General features: G+C 36.1%; 1 protein-coding gene across 1 annotated transcript in view; it reads right to left on the bottom strand.

The window, feature by feature from the left end:
• The window catches only part of LOC129217139 (putative neutral ceramidase C), a 74,747-nt gene that overhangs the window by 49,942 nt on the left and 11,191 nt on the right, over positions 1-13,614 (bottom strand). Inside the window, exon 3 of the mRNA XM_054851399.1 lies at positions 469-645. Coding sequence (XP_054707374.1) covers positions 469-645 — 177 coding nt within the window. The remainder of the gene's footprint in view (positions 1-468; positions 646-13,614) is intronic.

The raw sequence follows: 13,614 nt of genomic DNA on the forward strand, positions 1-13,614 counted from the left end.
AGCGAGTATAGCATCGACTTGTTTTCAATTTGGAAGTGAGCAACATACTTTCAGGCCCTAATGATTTGGACGGCAAATGTTTCTTCCGAAAGAATACATTTCATTTCTCTTTCTTGGCGAATAACAAGCAGTAAGAATTGACAAAAAAATATGGCATACAAATCTTTAGAAAATATTAATAAATTATTTTTGTGGCAGTAGAACTTTGAAAATTAATCATAGAAAAAAAAATAAACAATAAATATACGCAATAAATGCAGTTACTTTGAGCTCTTTTGCATGCATTTTTCAGATTTATTTACAGCACAGGAACTACACCTTTAACTTAAGATTTATTTAAAAACTTTCATTGATAGAGAAAACATTCTGCTCTTCTAAGGAAAACTTGGCGTGTGTTTAACTGATAAACAGTAAACTACAGGTGATTTAAATTATCACTGGCGCAAAAAATGAAAATAGTTTATTTACCTTCACGATGCCTTGCACTAAACTGAAGAAAGTTTGGCGAATGAATCCTTGAGAAGGTATCAAATATAAAAGATACTGTAGATATCCTCCGGGAGTCGCATGAGTATGAGTGGCTGTTATTAACACATTGTCATCCGTGTAAGTGTCACCAAACTTCTCACGAAGAGCTTTGACGACCTGAAATAAAGGCAGCATTTTATCTAAGCAATTTAACTTTTCTTTTTTTTTCAAATAATCTAAAATGTGTGCAAATAATGAGTCAGATTTTTTTAAATTCTCTCTCTATACCATCTGAGTTTACATCCAAAATATTTGAATGGAGTTGCCGATCGATTTTAAGAACTCTTCATGACTCTTCGGATATATATACTCTTTCTTCTACTTATATATGCACTGAGTTATTTAAAAATATCAAAGCGGACCTTTTTGAGCGATTGGAGCTAAAAATTAATGACCATCAGTTAAATTGAGAGCCAGCTCTACGGCAATTTATAACAAAATCCTTACATTACTTTTCAGAAACACCTCTTACGTGGAAAGTTAAAAGCATTCGCTAGGACTCCACCACCCCTCTCTTCACCTTCTTAGCAATTGGCACTAAAATGTAATCTGAATAACTTTTTCTTGTGGTTCATCGTTAGACCAATTTTCGCTTTATTCCCTTACTAGTGGTGCCCGCACGGCTTTGCCCGTAGTAGAAAATTAAAAAGGCATTTGGTTCGCCTGTATATTTACAAATAATGGATGATGAATTTTTTGCAACTTTGCTATGTTAAATGGCTCGCCCATATTACGGTTCCACGTTATGATAATTTTGTAATTTACTATTCCACATTGTGATAATTTGCCCGGTAAAATTTTCTTAAAATTGGAATAGAAAGAGAACAAAATCGAATTTTTAAAAAATCGCTTTGAGGTGCATACCTCCATGCTACAAACTAATTCTGTGCCAAATTTCATGAAAATCGGCAGAACGGTCGAGGAGCTATGCTCGTCACAGAGATCCTGACAGACAGAGATCCGGACAGAGAGACTTTCAGCTTTATTATTAGTAAAGACAAAGAATACCTACTTTCCAGAGATACAGTAGGGTGACGGCACCAGTAACAGACAGTCACAAGTTTTGATTTAAATAATAAGAATTTTAGGCGGGTTAAACTTATGCTACTGTGGCTAATGAATACGGTGCAACCATGCAGTGTTATCAGAGTGAATTTTGTGAGTCAGTTGGTATTTACGTGGCAGTAGTGGAAGGTTATAAATAGCTACCACGAAGCTAGCTGTTTAGCTTAAGAAGGTGAGTGTTTTCAACCATCATTTTTCATTGTAAAATGTCGATATGAGTGCATGCTGGAGGATATTTATAATTTTTGAACTATGCTCTTTTCGGTTTTCACATCGTTTTTCACGTACACTCACTTCTAAGTTCTAATGTGAGTTTTATCTATGTCTGTTACTCATTCCCAGAAAACTCGTTTTTCTAGTAACAGACACCCATGTCTGTTATTGGTCTTCGAAGCCTTTTTTTATTTTTTCCTTTTTTTATTTTTTGCTCCAGAAGAGATTATTCATTGATTTGATTGTGCCTACAGGTTCAATATTGAAAATCGAACAACTTGACTAGTGTCAGACAGGGTGTCTGTTACTGGTCCAAAAGGGTGTCTGTTATTCATGTTTTTCGGAACCTGAGAATAGTGAATACACCTCTTTTTTTTCAGTTCAGGATGACCCCCTCCCCCTGCTAGGAAATTTTATTACAGTGAAGAACAGATGCAAACACCCGTATCGGATATAAATAGTAATATATGAGTGTTGACGCTTCAGTAAGGAAAAATAGAGTCCCTCGAGTTACACTTTTGAACCAAGTAAAAGGAGTTTATTTTAGCATAAGCATGATGGGTTCAAATCCAGTGATTTCAAAGAACGAGGAGAAAATACTGGTACTCTGGATAATCTCATCACCTAAAGCAGGGTTTCTGACAATAAAAGAAGAATTTTTAGATAGTGTGTAGCTGTTCTTAAAAGAATTGAGGAGAAATAACTATTTTACTGATGGAAGATCTGGGAAATCATGGTATAATGGTTTTCTTAAACGGGAACCCTTCAGTCGCTCATAGGACCAATGAAAACCTCACATTGTCCCGCACAAAAGTTTCTAGGCAACTGGTTTAAGTTGTTCAGAACTATTTAAAAGAAAAAGACACCAATCACCTTGGCATTTTAGAAAATTCAAACCAAATTTTTAATTGCGACGAAACTGCATTTTTTCGCAATCCAAAGGGATCCTGAGTGCTTGAAATTAAAGGTGACAAAAATGTATACCAAGTTGTGAACAATGATGAAAAAGAATGTGTCACAGCTTTATTCACTGCAAACGCTGCTGGGCATCTTCTACCACCAACAGTGATCCATAAATACGTAAGAATCCCAAATAGCATTAAGTTCAGTACACCCCATGCTTGAGGATTTGGAGGGACGGGATTAAGTCGGATTCAGGATGGATGACAAGCAAGACGTATTTTGAATTTCTGGCCAATGTATTTCAGCCATGGCTAAAAACTCAAAGGCTCCTTCAGAAAAGCCCTTGTTCGGACTCCCGCTGCTTCTGCTCCTGCCAAGAGTGTAAATATAAAATATAACAGCAACAGTGGAACACAAGTAGCAATTATTAGTTCACAAGAGTGTCAAAGCGAGGTGTTGAAAAAACAAAAATACAAACAGGAACAAGAAGAGGCTAAGAAGATACGGGCTGAAGCAAGATTTCAATAACAGAAAGACAGGAAGATATCAAGAAAAAGAAAGCAAAGGAAAAGATGAAGAAAAGCAGAGAACAGAAAAAACCTATAACGAAACCACGAAATTTTGGCATCCAGCTTCGAGTTCAAAGGAGGTGAAGAATTACGAAGAAGACTAATTACCACGTAGTTTTATTTCCACATCCTTTTAACCTGTCTGTTACTGAGTATCATAAGATTTTTCGGTGTCTGTTACTGGGCTTCGGAGCTTTCTTCTAAATTCAGCAAATAAAAATAGAATTGACTAATTCAGAGGATCCAGAAGCAGCCAAACGTCAAATGAGATGTTGTTGCATGGGAGAAAAAAAGTTTTAAAAATTTAAATACAATGAAAAGGTTCAGAAAATTGAGTTAACCTGAGAGTGTTATCTTAAGCATATCTGTTACTAGTGCCGTTACCTTAGTATCATTAAACATGAAAATATTCGATTGCGCCCTCTGTAATGAGAATTTAGCATAGTGCCAGTCCTTGTTAAGGTACATCTGTACCTAAACTTTAGTTTCAGTGCTTGTTTTATTGCTTGAGATGTAGAATTCATGCTTAACTAGGCAAACATTTGTTCTCCATCCCAGAAGCAGAACTTTTTATCCAGTATGCGACGCAAATCAAAAATCAAAAAATAGTTTGCAAGATAAATTAACATTAGATTAATTGTCAAGTCTAAATCGGAACCGATAAACAATTAAGAATAAGACGTTAATGCGAGAGCATACCATCTGTTGATTGCACCAAAAATACGGTACATATCGTCATTAGCTGAAATTTAAGACAGTTTTATTTAAAAATTTTAGTTTTTTTCCCCTTCACATCTATGAATCTGTCTGCAGTCTTTCTCAAGGATCTGCGACGCACGTCGCAGCATCGCGTTGTTTATGCTCCCAGTTTCTTCATTACTTTTTCGTGTTTAAAACAAGAGTTGGAACATTATAGTGGCAACTTTCTATTTACATCCAATACAAAAGTGATCCATACTCACTAAGTTTTTACATGACTTCAATATACTCACCAGTATTGTGTACAGCCCGTGTAAAATTATATGGCAGTCCCCGGGCATCGAGAGCTGCGGCTGTTCTGCTAAACGTAGGAATTTAACGGTCTACTGCCGCAGGAACTGCTGGAACAGCTCTGAAGCGGATGCCACAACCACGAAGTGGCTCGTTCACCGAAGGAAATAAAGTATGACCGCAAAGAGTTGACCCTTGGCTCCACCTCGTTTCAGAATTATCCATTTTCGTGAAAGGGAGATATAGAGAGGAAAGTTGGAACGGAATTTACAAGTGCGTCATTGGTTGGAGAGCTTGAATACGTCACTTAGGAATTTAAAAAATTAGCCAAAGAGGTGAAACACTTTAATTTTGTGCGGTCAAGACAGACGGACAGGTCACATCCTACGTAAAGGGGCGGGTCTTGGTCTTACTTCTTTCAGCAGCCATTGGTCAGAGATAACGCCTCCTTTAATTAATTTCAATTGAAAATTGGCGAGAGTAGGGTTCCAATAAAGAATGCAAAGTTTGTCACTTTTACTTTTTCGCCAGCTCAATGCAGGTATTGCTGCAGCTTAAATCTTTCAGGTTAAAATAATCACATAACGAAAGCATACTAGGAGTTTTTTTTTCTTCAAATCGCCAAAATGTTGCTTAACTCCAAAGAATGGCACGCGTCCTTTCTTCCTTCTCTACCTATTTTAACTAATGTAGGTATTCGTTTTCTCAAATGATTGACAAGGGTCATTTGTTCGCTGTCGGAATATACATCAAAGTCATTAAGACATTAGTCCTTGTGATTGACTTAATAAAATGAACGGACCGCTTAGTAACATTAGCTTCAAAACTGTTCCAGAGACTTAGCAGAATTAGCGCTACTGCAGGTGCCCTACAACTCGAAAAGCATTGGAAATCGGTTGTGCACAATGCTGATGACTATATTGAAGTACTGTAAAACTTGATGGCATGTATGACTTTTTTATTAGATGAAAATAAATAGTTGTCACTATTAAAAGTTCCAACCCTTGAACAATTAAAACATAAAGTCATCTTAATTTGAAAAAAAAATTAATTTGAATTCTGACATCTTGAATTCAAATTATGTTTTTCGCAATCACGAGTGTGTGTATGTAGGCGTGTGTGTTTGTGTGTGGGGGTATGTGTGTTGTGTGTAGGGGTATGTGTGTTGTGTGTAGGGGTATGTGTGTTGTGTGAAGGGGTATGTGTATGTGTGTGTGTAAGCAAATGTGTTTGTGTCTGTGTGCAGGCATAAGTGTGTGAGTAGTTATGTGTATGAATGTGTGTGTAGATGGGGGGGATATGTGTATGTGTGTGTAGGCATGTGTGTTTATGCCTGTGTGCTGGCATAAGTGTGTGGGTAGTTGTGTGTATGAATGTGTGTGGGAGGGGAGGTATGTGTATGTGTGTGTAGGCATATGTGTTTGTGTCTGTGTGCAGGCATGAATGTGTGGGTAGTTGTGTGTATGTGTGTGTATGTTTTTGTGTGTGTGTGTATGTGTAAGTGTCTGTATATATGCATGAATGTGTGAGTAGTTGTGTGTATGTTTTTGTGTGTGTGTGTATGTGTAGGTGTCTGTATGTATGCGTGTGTGTATGTGTATGTGTGTAGGTGTGTGTGTGTGTAAGTTTGTGTGTATGTCTGCGTGTGAGTGTGTAGTTGTGCATGCATGCGCGTGTGTGTAGGATATGGATGCAACCTGGAGACGACTTTCGCTAGAGGAGCAGCATCGTGAGGATCCGGTCGACGGTGATGCTGCGGAGGGTGGCGGTGGGAAAATAAAATGATAGGACATCAAAACAGTCAAGTGAGAACAATAAGCAATCGTGATTGCTCAAAAAAAAAAAAATATTAATTTGAATTTTTGGCATCTTGAATTCTAATTATGTTTTTCGCAATCATGAGCGTGTGTGGTATGAATGCGCGTGTGCGTTTGTGTAGGCGCATGTGTGTGTTTGTGTAGGCGCATGTGTGTGGGTGCGTGTGTGCGTATATAAGCATGTGTGTGCGTGTTGTGTATGCAGTGCTGTATGTGTGTGTAAGCGTTCATGTGTGTATGTAGGCATATGTGTTTGTGTCTGTGTGCAGGCATGAGCGTGTGTATGTGTGTGTAGGAGTGTGTGTTTGTGTCTGTGCGCAGGCTGAGTGTGTGTATGTGTGTGTAGGCTGTAGGCGTTTGTGTGTATGCGTGTGTGTGTGTAGGATATGGAGGCAACCTGGAGACGGTTTTCGCAAGAGGAGCAGCATCGTGAGGCCGGTCGACGCGATGGGTGGTGCTGGCAGAGGGAGGTGGTGGGAAAATAAAATCATAGGAATTCAAAACAGTCAAATGAGAACAATAAGCAATCGTGATTGCTCAAAAAAAATTTCAAAATTGTTATAAAACTGAAAGAAAATCTCGTTTATTTTTAATTGACAAGGAAGGTCACTGAAAATAAAGCTTCAGACTATCTATATAAGTGGCTACAAAGCCTTTTAACAGAAAAATATCAGGTTTTGGTACGAACTTCTGTTTTTTCCCCCCGCTGTTACGGTCAGTGGTTACCGTTTTGCACCTAACGGTGAGCTTGTAGCTTTATACAAGGAACTGAACTTTCTTTCATGTTGCGGATGTTTCTCCACGCACTCGTCATACCTGGAAGAATGTTCTCAACACCGTGAAGAAGAAAAAAAAGGAATAATTATATATTTTCGGGGGAGTAATATACAAGGTAAGTGCACCAAATAAGGTCACTCTAAGGTTCATGGCCTAGTATCTCGCTCATTTTGATTTGAATTGGCTCCAAATTTTGAAGATTCATCACATGACCCAGGAAAGATTATAAAAATAATTATATTTAAAAGTTTAAGTTTCAATCATGTTTTTCAGCAGTTCTAACAAAGAAAGGCAATTTGGTCTCGTTAGAAACATAGGATTCCAATAAGGCCAACTCCGAAAAAACGCCAAAAAGTTCTAACAAAGTAAGAAAAAAAAAATTATTTTTACTTAAACGGAAAGGAAAAAGGGCAATGCAGTCATTTGCTGCTCAGGATCATATCCTCTACCCCAGCGGTTCCCAACCTTTTCCCCGTTGCGAACCCCTTCCAAACTCCGAAAGAAGTTGGCGAACCCCTTGGGTACTAGGTAATAAGTAATAAGCAAAAAAAAAAAAAAAAAAAAAGCGTGCACACACACACACACAGAGACAATAAAGTTTGGGATATTTTTTTTTAGTTTGATGCTACTCCATAGTGAACAACAGGAACGAAAACATAATTGCAAAATATAGAATTACAAATATTGCTACGAACAAAAATAATCGCTAATAAATAAATGCAAAACAAATTCACCAAAAACTAAACACAGTGATTGTTCTGTGTTGAACTTCAAACAACTTTGGGGAAAAAAATGGAATTTTTGTGGAACAAAGAGGCTCAAAGTATGGCTGAAATTTTTCTGACACAAGGTTACATTTATCTCTATCACTAAATCAGAAGTCAATTAAATAATTATTTTTAAACTACCTTTCAGGGAGCTGCCTCAGATTAACTAAATGAACTTTTTTCTTCCAGTAAAATGAGAAAGATCTCTAGGTTTCTGTCTTCTTGAAAAGGACTATGAGCCTAGCGATTTGATAAGGATATACTGCGCGCATTAATCGTATGATTGCTGAAGAATTTTCTTGTAATTATGTTGTAAGTGCGAAGTAAAATGCGTATATTGAAAAATAAGAGAAGCGCCTATTTTTCAATATACCCATTTACTCTAATTTTTACTCAAAAGGGGATTTTTAACAAAACAAATATTTTTAAACTCACTTACTACAAAAGAAATTTTTTTACACAGATTTCTTAAATTCCTTATTTACGTATAGCACAAATTAAGTTGCATGGTTTGATTCCGTTGATTTTTTGTTTACTGCGAAAACCTCACACTGCCAAACTTTCACCCACGAAAATTTTCTAAGGTAATTAATTTTCCATACTTCCAGTGGTATTTTTGGGTTGCTAGCCATTCTTAATCTTTTTCGACAATAAAGCTCGAAGTAAATTGTAGTCTGTGTATTTATAGTAACAAACAACTGTGCGATCTCACTTCTATGCATTTTTGACTCAACACATGAGAAGAGCAATAGCTCTTCGTCGGCGTCAAATGGTAAAGAAACTAAACATGAAAATATTTGAGACGCTCGCAGATGCTCCATATAATGTTTTCATCAAGTTAAATCAACTTTTCCGATCAAAAGCTTCTAAGGAAACGAATGCTTTCAAATTCTTTTATCTAAGGACATTGTATTCATAAGAAGAGCTTTTTCAGCCTGGCTTCAGGACTATCATTCTCAATGAAAGCGCTAAAACCCACGCTTTGCAATGACAGACTAAATTCTTTAAATGCAAAACGTGTCAGCAAGTATGCAAATATTTTTATGCTAAATGTATCGAATGTGCGAGAGACAAATGAATAAAAAAGGAGCAAAATTTGCTTGAAACCGCTTGAAAATGAGACTTCATCAGAAACAGGCACGTTAAAACTCCGCCATTACAGTATTTATTTCGCGAACCCCCTGAAAAAATCTTTCGAACCCCCAGGGGTTCGCGAACCACCGGTTGGGAACCGCTGCACTACCCGATCCCTCGCTGACAGTGGAGCTCAAATAAGGCCAATCATGACATTATTAGGACTCCGGACACATAAAGGACTCAGAGTTATTTATCTAAGAGTAAAGCACTTATAAAATTATTCGCAAGCGAATAAAATTGAGCATAAAACATTTTGTTCTAAGAAGCAATTTTTTAGTTATGGCAATATATAAGAACTATATTAAATAATATTGCATCTACATTGCAATCGAATGTCGTAAAAGATTTGGTAGCCTAATGATTCCGTATCTACTCAATACAAAAAAAAAAAAAAAAGTTACAAAAATACTCGCTTACAATCAGGTCTGTTATTTCAAATTATTCCTGGGGGGGGGGGGATATAATATACTCAGTGTATATGAAATTGAAAAAATAACAAAAACCACAGCCGCGTACATAGAAATACTTTGATTTCTCAAAGGCAGGGGAGGGATTAAGGGTAGGCTTATTAGTTTGAATTTTCCCTAATATAGAAGCAAAGGATGTATATATTACTACATGCAAAATTTTTCTGAAAGCAGTAAAAATCGCGCCATTTTTTATGCAAAAACATGAATTTTTCCTATCCAGGGTGGCAACTGACTCCCCTGGCCCCTCTAAATGACAGGCTTAAGTGAGCTCAAAAGGTATAATGAACTCAATGCAGATTACACCGAAAAACAACAGAACCACTCAGCATATATTGAAATACGCTGATTTCTCAAACCTACGTGGTAGGGAAATTGCCTCTCCAGACCACCCTAAGCGACTTGCGCCCCTGACCCCCTAGCCTGCTTACCAAAAATATTATTTAAAAAATAAACTTTCAACTTCTTTTGAAGCAAACATTGGAAAACATAGTTTATGTTCAACTATCTATTTTGCATGATCTCCATGTGATCACGAAACTGGGAAGTGTTTATCAAATTTGGATCAAACTAGAGCGATATTCCGAATCGTTAAAGACATTTCCTTTCCTCTGCTGTCTAGGTCAATGTGAAAGGTCATTGACGGGCCCCATCCGGGTCAGTGGAGAAGTGTATCCAAGTTGGGGAGTTCGCTGAACTACGTTCAAAAACCTCTTGCGGTCTCTGGATCTTCCTTTATCATATCAGTTGTTCCGAGTTCTTTCCTTTCGAACGTTCTTTTGAAAAAAAAAAAAAAATGGTGGAAAGGAATTGAAGGGCCCGGGGCAGAAATGGCTCATTCTTCGAAAAGTGTAACTTTTCTGTCACACGGCTTTTACAGTAAAAACTTTAAGGAATAATTCATTTAACAGTGATTTTTAATTTCATCAAAAATATATCTATTTAAACCTGCCAACAATTTTTTAAGAATAATTTTGATTTTAGTATATTTTTGGTTCTCTACATGTGAATTCTCACCTCCGTGGCATGTCACACACCTGGTGTGACTGCTTATGTTGCTTAATAACTTGTTTAGTTAAAAGTATATACTCATTTATTTATTATTCCTGTCACAACTGTTTCAAATACTAATTATTTAATGTGCTTTAGTTCGTTTTAGTAGGACAAGAAGTCATGTCACACAATAAATTCTCACCTCCGTTACTTAAACGCAAAATGCCATTCCTCATTACCACGTGGCAGTAATGACATCAAATTTTATTTTCCAGAATACAAGGGAGCCCCCTTGTTTATTTTTAGAGATAGTTGAAGCTGTGAGATTTTTGTCGAAAAACAAGAAGATATAGATTTTGCTTTAAAAACTTAAGTGTGGTTACTCTGACTTCTCACCTCCGTGAACTTGAATTTGAGATGTAAATTAATGCAAAAAAGGAAGTGAACACGTTTTCATATGCTTAACATGGACAGATTGTAGCAACGATGAAAAAAAATTTCCCTGAAAAAATGTATCTATTAGGCCTATATTAATGAAAAATTCCTCACCTCCCCGAATCTAATCTCCGTGGCTGATTTTATCAATGCCATTATTTCTGATGTGAAAATAAATGATATAGGGGTTATACATCAATAAATAGGCATTCTACCAAAATTATAAATTGCCTGTATATCCTCAAATTTACTAAATACTATTTTTTAACATAAATTTGAAACTACTAACTAAGCCTTGCTTTAATTAAGAGAGCTTAATATTATGTTCCCCCTAATCATTAAAATAGCTGATGTTTCGCTCAATTAACAAAATTACTACTTTGATATTAAATTAGCCTCGATTTTTAGATATTAAAAGTTTTTTTTTTTTTTTATCTACGTAAACAAGGCATTTTTAAAATATTTTTTTTATTTATGAGTAAAATAATTGGAACTTAGCTGGGTCATTGTTTATGGTTACTCCTAGTAGTTAACACTTTCATGTATGAATGAAAAAAAAAAAAAAAAAAAAGTTTCGAAATGGAAAAATATCTGCGTTCAAAAGTTACGTTTTCTGGAGAATGACCCAAATGTGACTATTCGATCAAAGTCGACAAGGAGTGACTTTTTGATCAATAATAAGTTGGAAATTGGTCTCCTGAAAAATTCACGTCATGCAGCATATCACATTTTTGCTCTTCAATTGTACTCTCTTGCCATGCCGACTCTTTGTCTTCTTTCTTTTTCTTTCTTTTTTTTAACATAAAGCTTACATTAGGTAATTTTTTATTTTTTAGCATTGTCGTTTGTAGTAGTAGTCCAACAGTCCCGAATTTCCTGATCGAACAGATGCAGTTAGTAACCTGTTAACATTTGACTTAAGTATTGCAGCCTTACATCCTTGAAACAGTACATGCAATCAGTAATCTTTATATTTATTCAGGGAATGTGTTATTGTAATTATACTGAGTACATCTAACGATGAGCTCTGAATATTCGTAACTTTATCAGTATGCATAGATAAATTCATTAACTCATACTTATGATCAACGGCGTAGTGAGAAATTTTTTATGGGGTGGGGTCATACCAAATTTTTCCAAATTAAAGACCGAAAAGCACAACTTTAGGTCTTTGGTTGTGTGTTCATACATATAATTTTGTTGTTTCAAAGAATGAGAGAGGAGGGACTGTGACTTCACAATCATCCCCTTGGCTAAAGTCTTCTGGATGAAAGGCTATATGCTCTATTCTGCGCCCGTTACAACATCTATATAAAATTTTATGATGATCATTGAGTAGTTACAGCGCGAAAACATTGCAAACAAATAAACTCACTTTCGCATTTATATAGTAAGGATAGTGTTACATATATATATATATATATATATATATATTCATAAAGTAAAAACTCTGTCTGTATTATACCGCAGAGTGCACAACGAAACGAAAACATTTTTAATTTAGGTAAATAATTTTACAAGGAATCAAAGAAGTTCTGTTTTAATGTCTTTCTTCGTCTCATGAGTCCACTTTCTTTGGTTCGATCGACCCACTGGCCCCATCCATAACTGGGACACCCGATGTCCAAAATGAAAAGTCTAGAATTTCGGAAGTGAAACCTTTCCTCTCACCTAAAATTTGGACATCACGTGCGAAATGATGACTGGTGTTCGAAGAACAACCGGTTTGACTCGGAACAGGAAAAGGAATGACCCGAAAACATCTCCGGAAGTATCTTTTGTTTTGAAATTACGAATCAATTTGGATCATAATGTCAATCAGAAAAAGAGTTGCACCCTTAATTTTCCCCTCTCTCTCCCTTTGCGATTGCGCAACGATCTACTCCGGGCGAGATTCTAAGACGCACGTTGGTGGAGTAAGTACATTGGAAAGAAGGAAAATCATTGAACTTCGAAGAATTCAAGTTCAGCTTTTACCTCCTTAACAAGAAAGAGCTTTTGATCTAGAATGCTTGAAAATATGCACTCTTTGATTTGGTTGTTTAAAAGTTATTTTTTAACAGTTAAAAAGATTTAATAAAAGTATCTTGGTGTAAAATTCAACTATTTTTGTCTAAAACATCAGTGAAATTAAGTTTCTATCGCTTACGTGGAGAAAATTGTTGATAAGTTGAATATGTTGAGAGAAGAGAATATGTCTGAATGAAGAGACAGCAGTTTCACTTTTTTTTTAGAGATCATTAGTTTGGAAGGCGTATGCGAGCTGTTTGGTGTGTGCTTATAACTGACTGTATATTCAACTTTTCGCCAGAGTCGATCTTTTGTAACCATCGATCCATAACCATTTATTCATACTAAAACTGCGGTACGATACGTATTGAAGATTATTTACATGAGACGAACGTCTCCAAATTATCGTAGCGTCCTACTAAAAGCGATTTAAACCACGTAAGGTATACTAACCTTTTTCTGAACGTCTAGTAATGCGACTAAGTTATTTTTTAAACGGTGCCTGAGCCATTAGTTCAAGAGCTCTCCAATATTTTTTGACAATGTCCTCATACTGAGATAACACAATACAACTTTGTAAATGCTCAAAAGTCATTGACTGTTTGAAGTCACATGAAGAACATTCTGGGGAATTCACCACTCTGTTCAACAGAGATGGTCTCGGAGACAGTCCTTTCCAGTGAGACATCTGAAAAGAGCCACTTCAGTCATCCTCGGATAATTAATGGAACTATAAGTCTATTATTTACTTATTTTTTGTCTTATATACTTTTACTCATAAACTCGATACATGTTTATATGTAAAGATATGTGACAACGTGTATACGTGTGCAAATAGAATTAATTAAAAAGATAGATTTTTTTTTTTAAAATAATGGGTGTTTTTTAGAGGTATAGAACTTTAAGTTGGCAACACTGTTTGATATGTGTGCCATTTTGATAG

The sequence above is a fragment of the Uloborus diversus genome, chromosome 2 (genome assembly GCF_026930045.1).
Source record: "Uloborus diversus isolate 005 chromosome 2, Udiv.v.3.1, whole genome shotgun sequence".
Classification (NCBI taxonomy): domain Eukaryota; kingdom Metazoa; phylum Arthropoda; class Arachnida; order Araneae; family Uloboridae; genus Uloborus; species Uloborus diversus.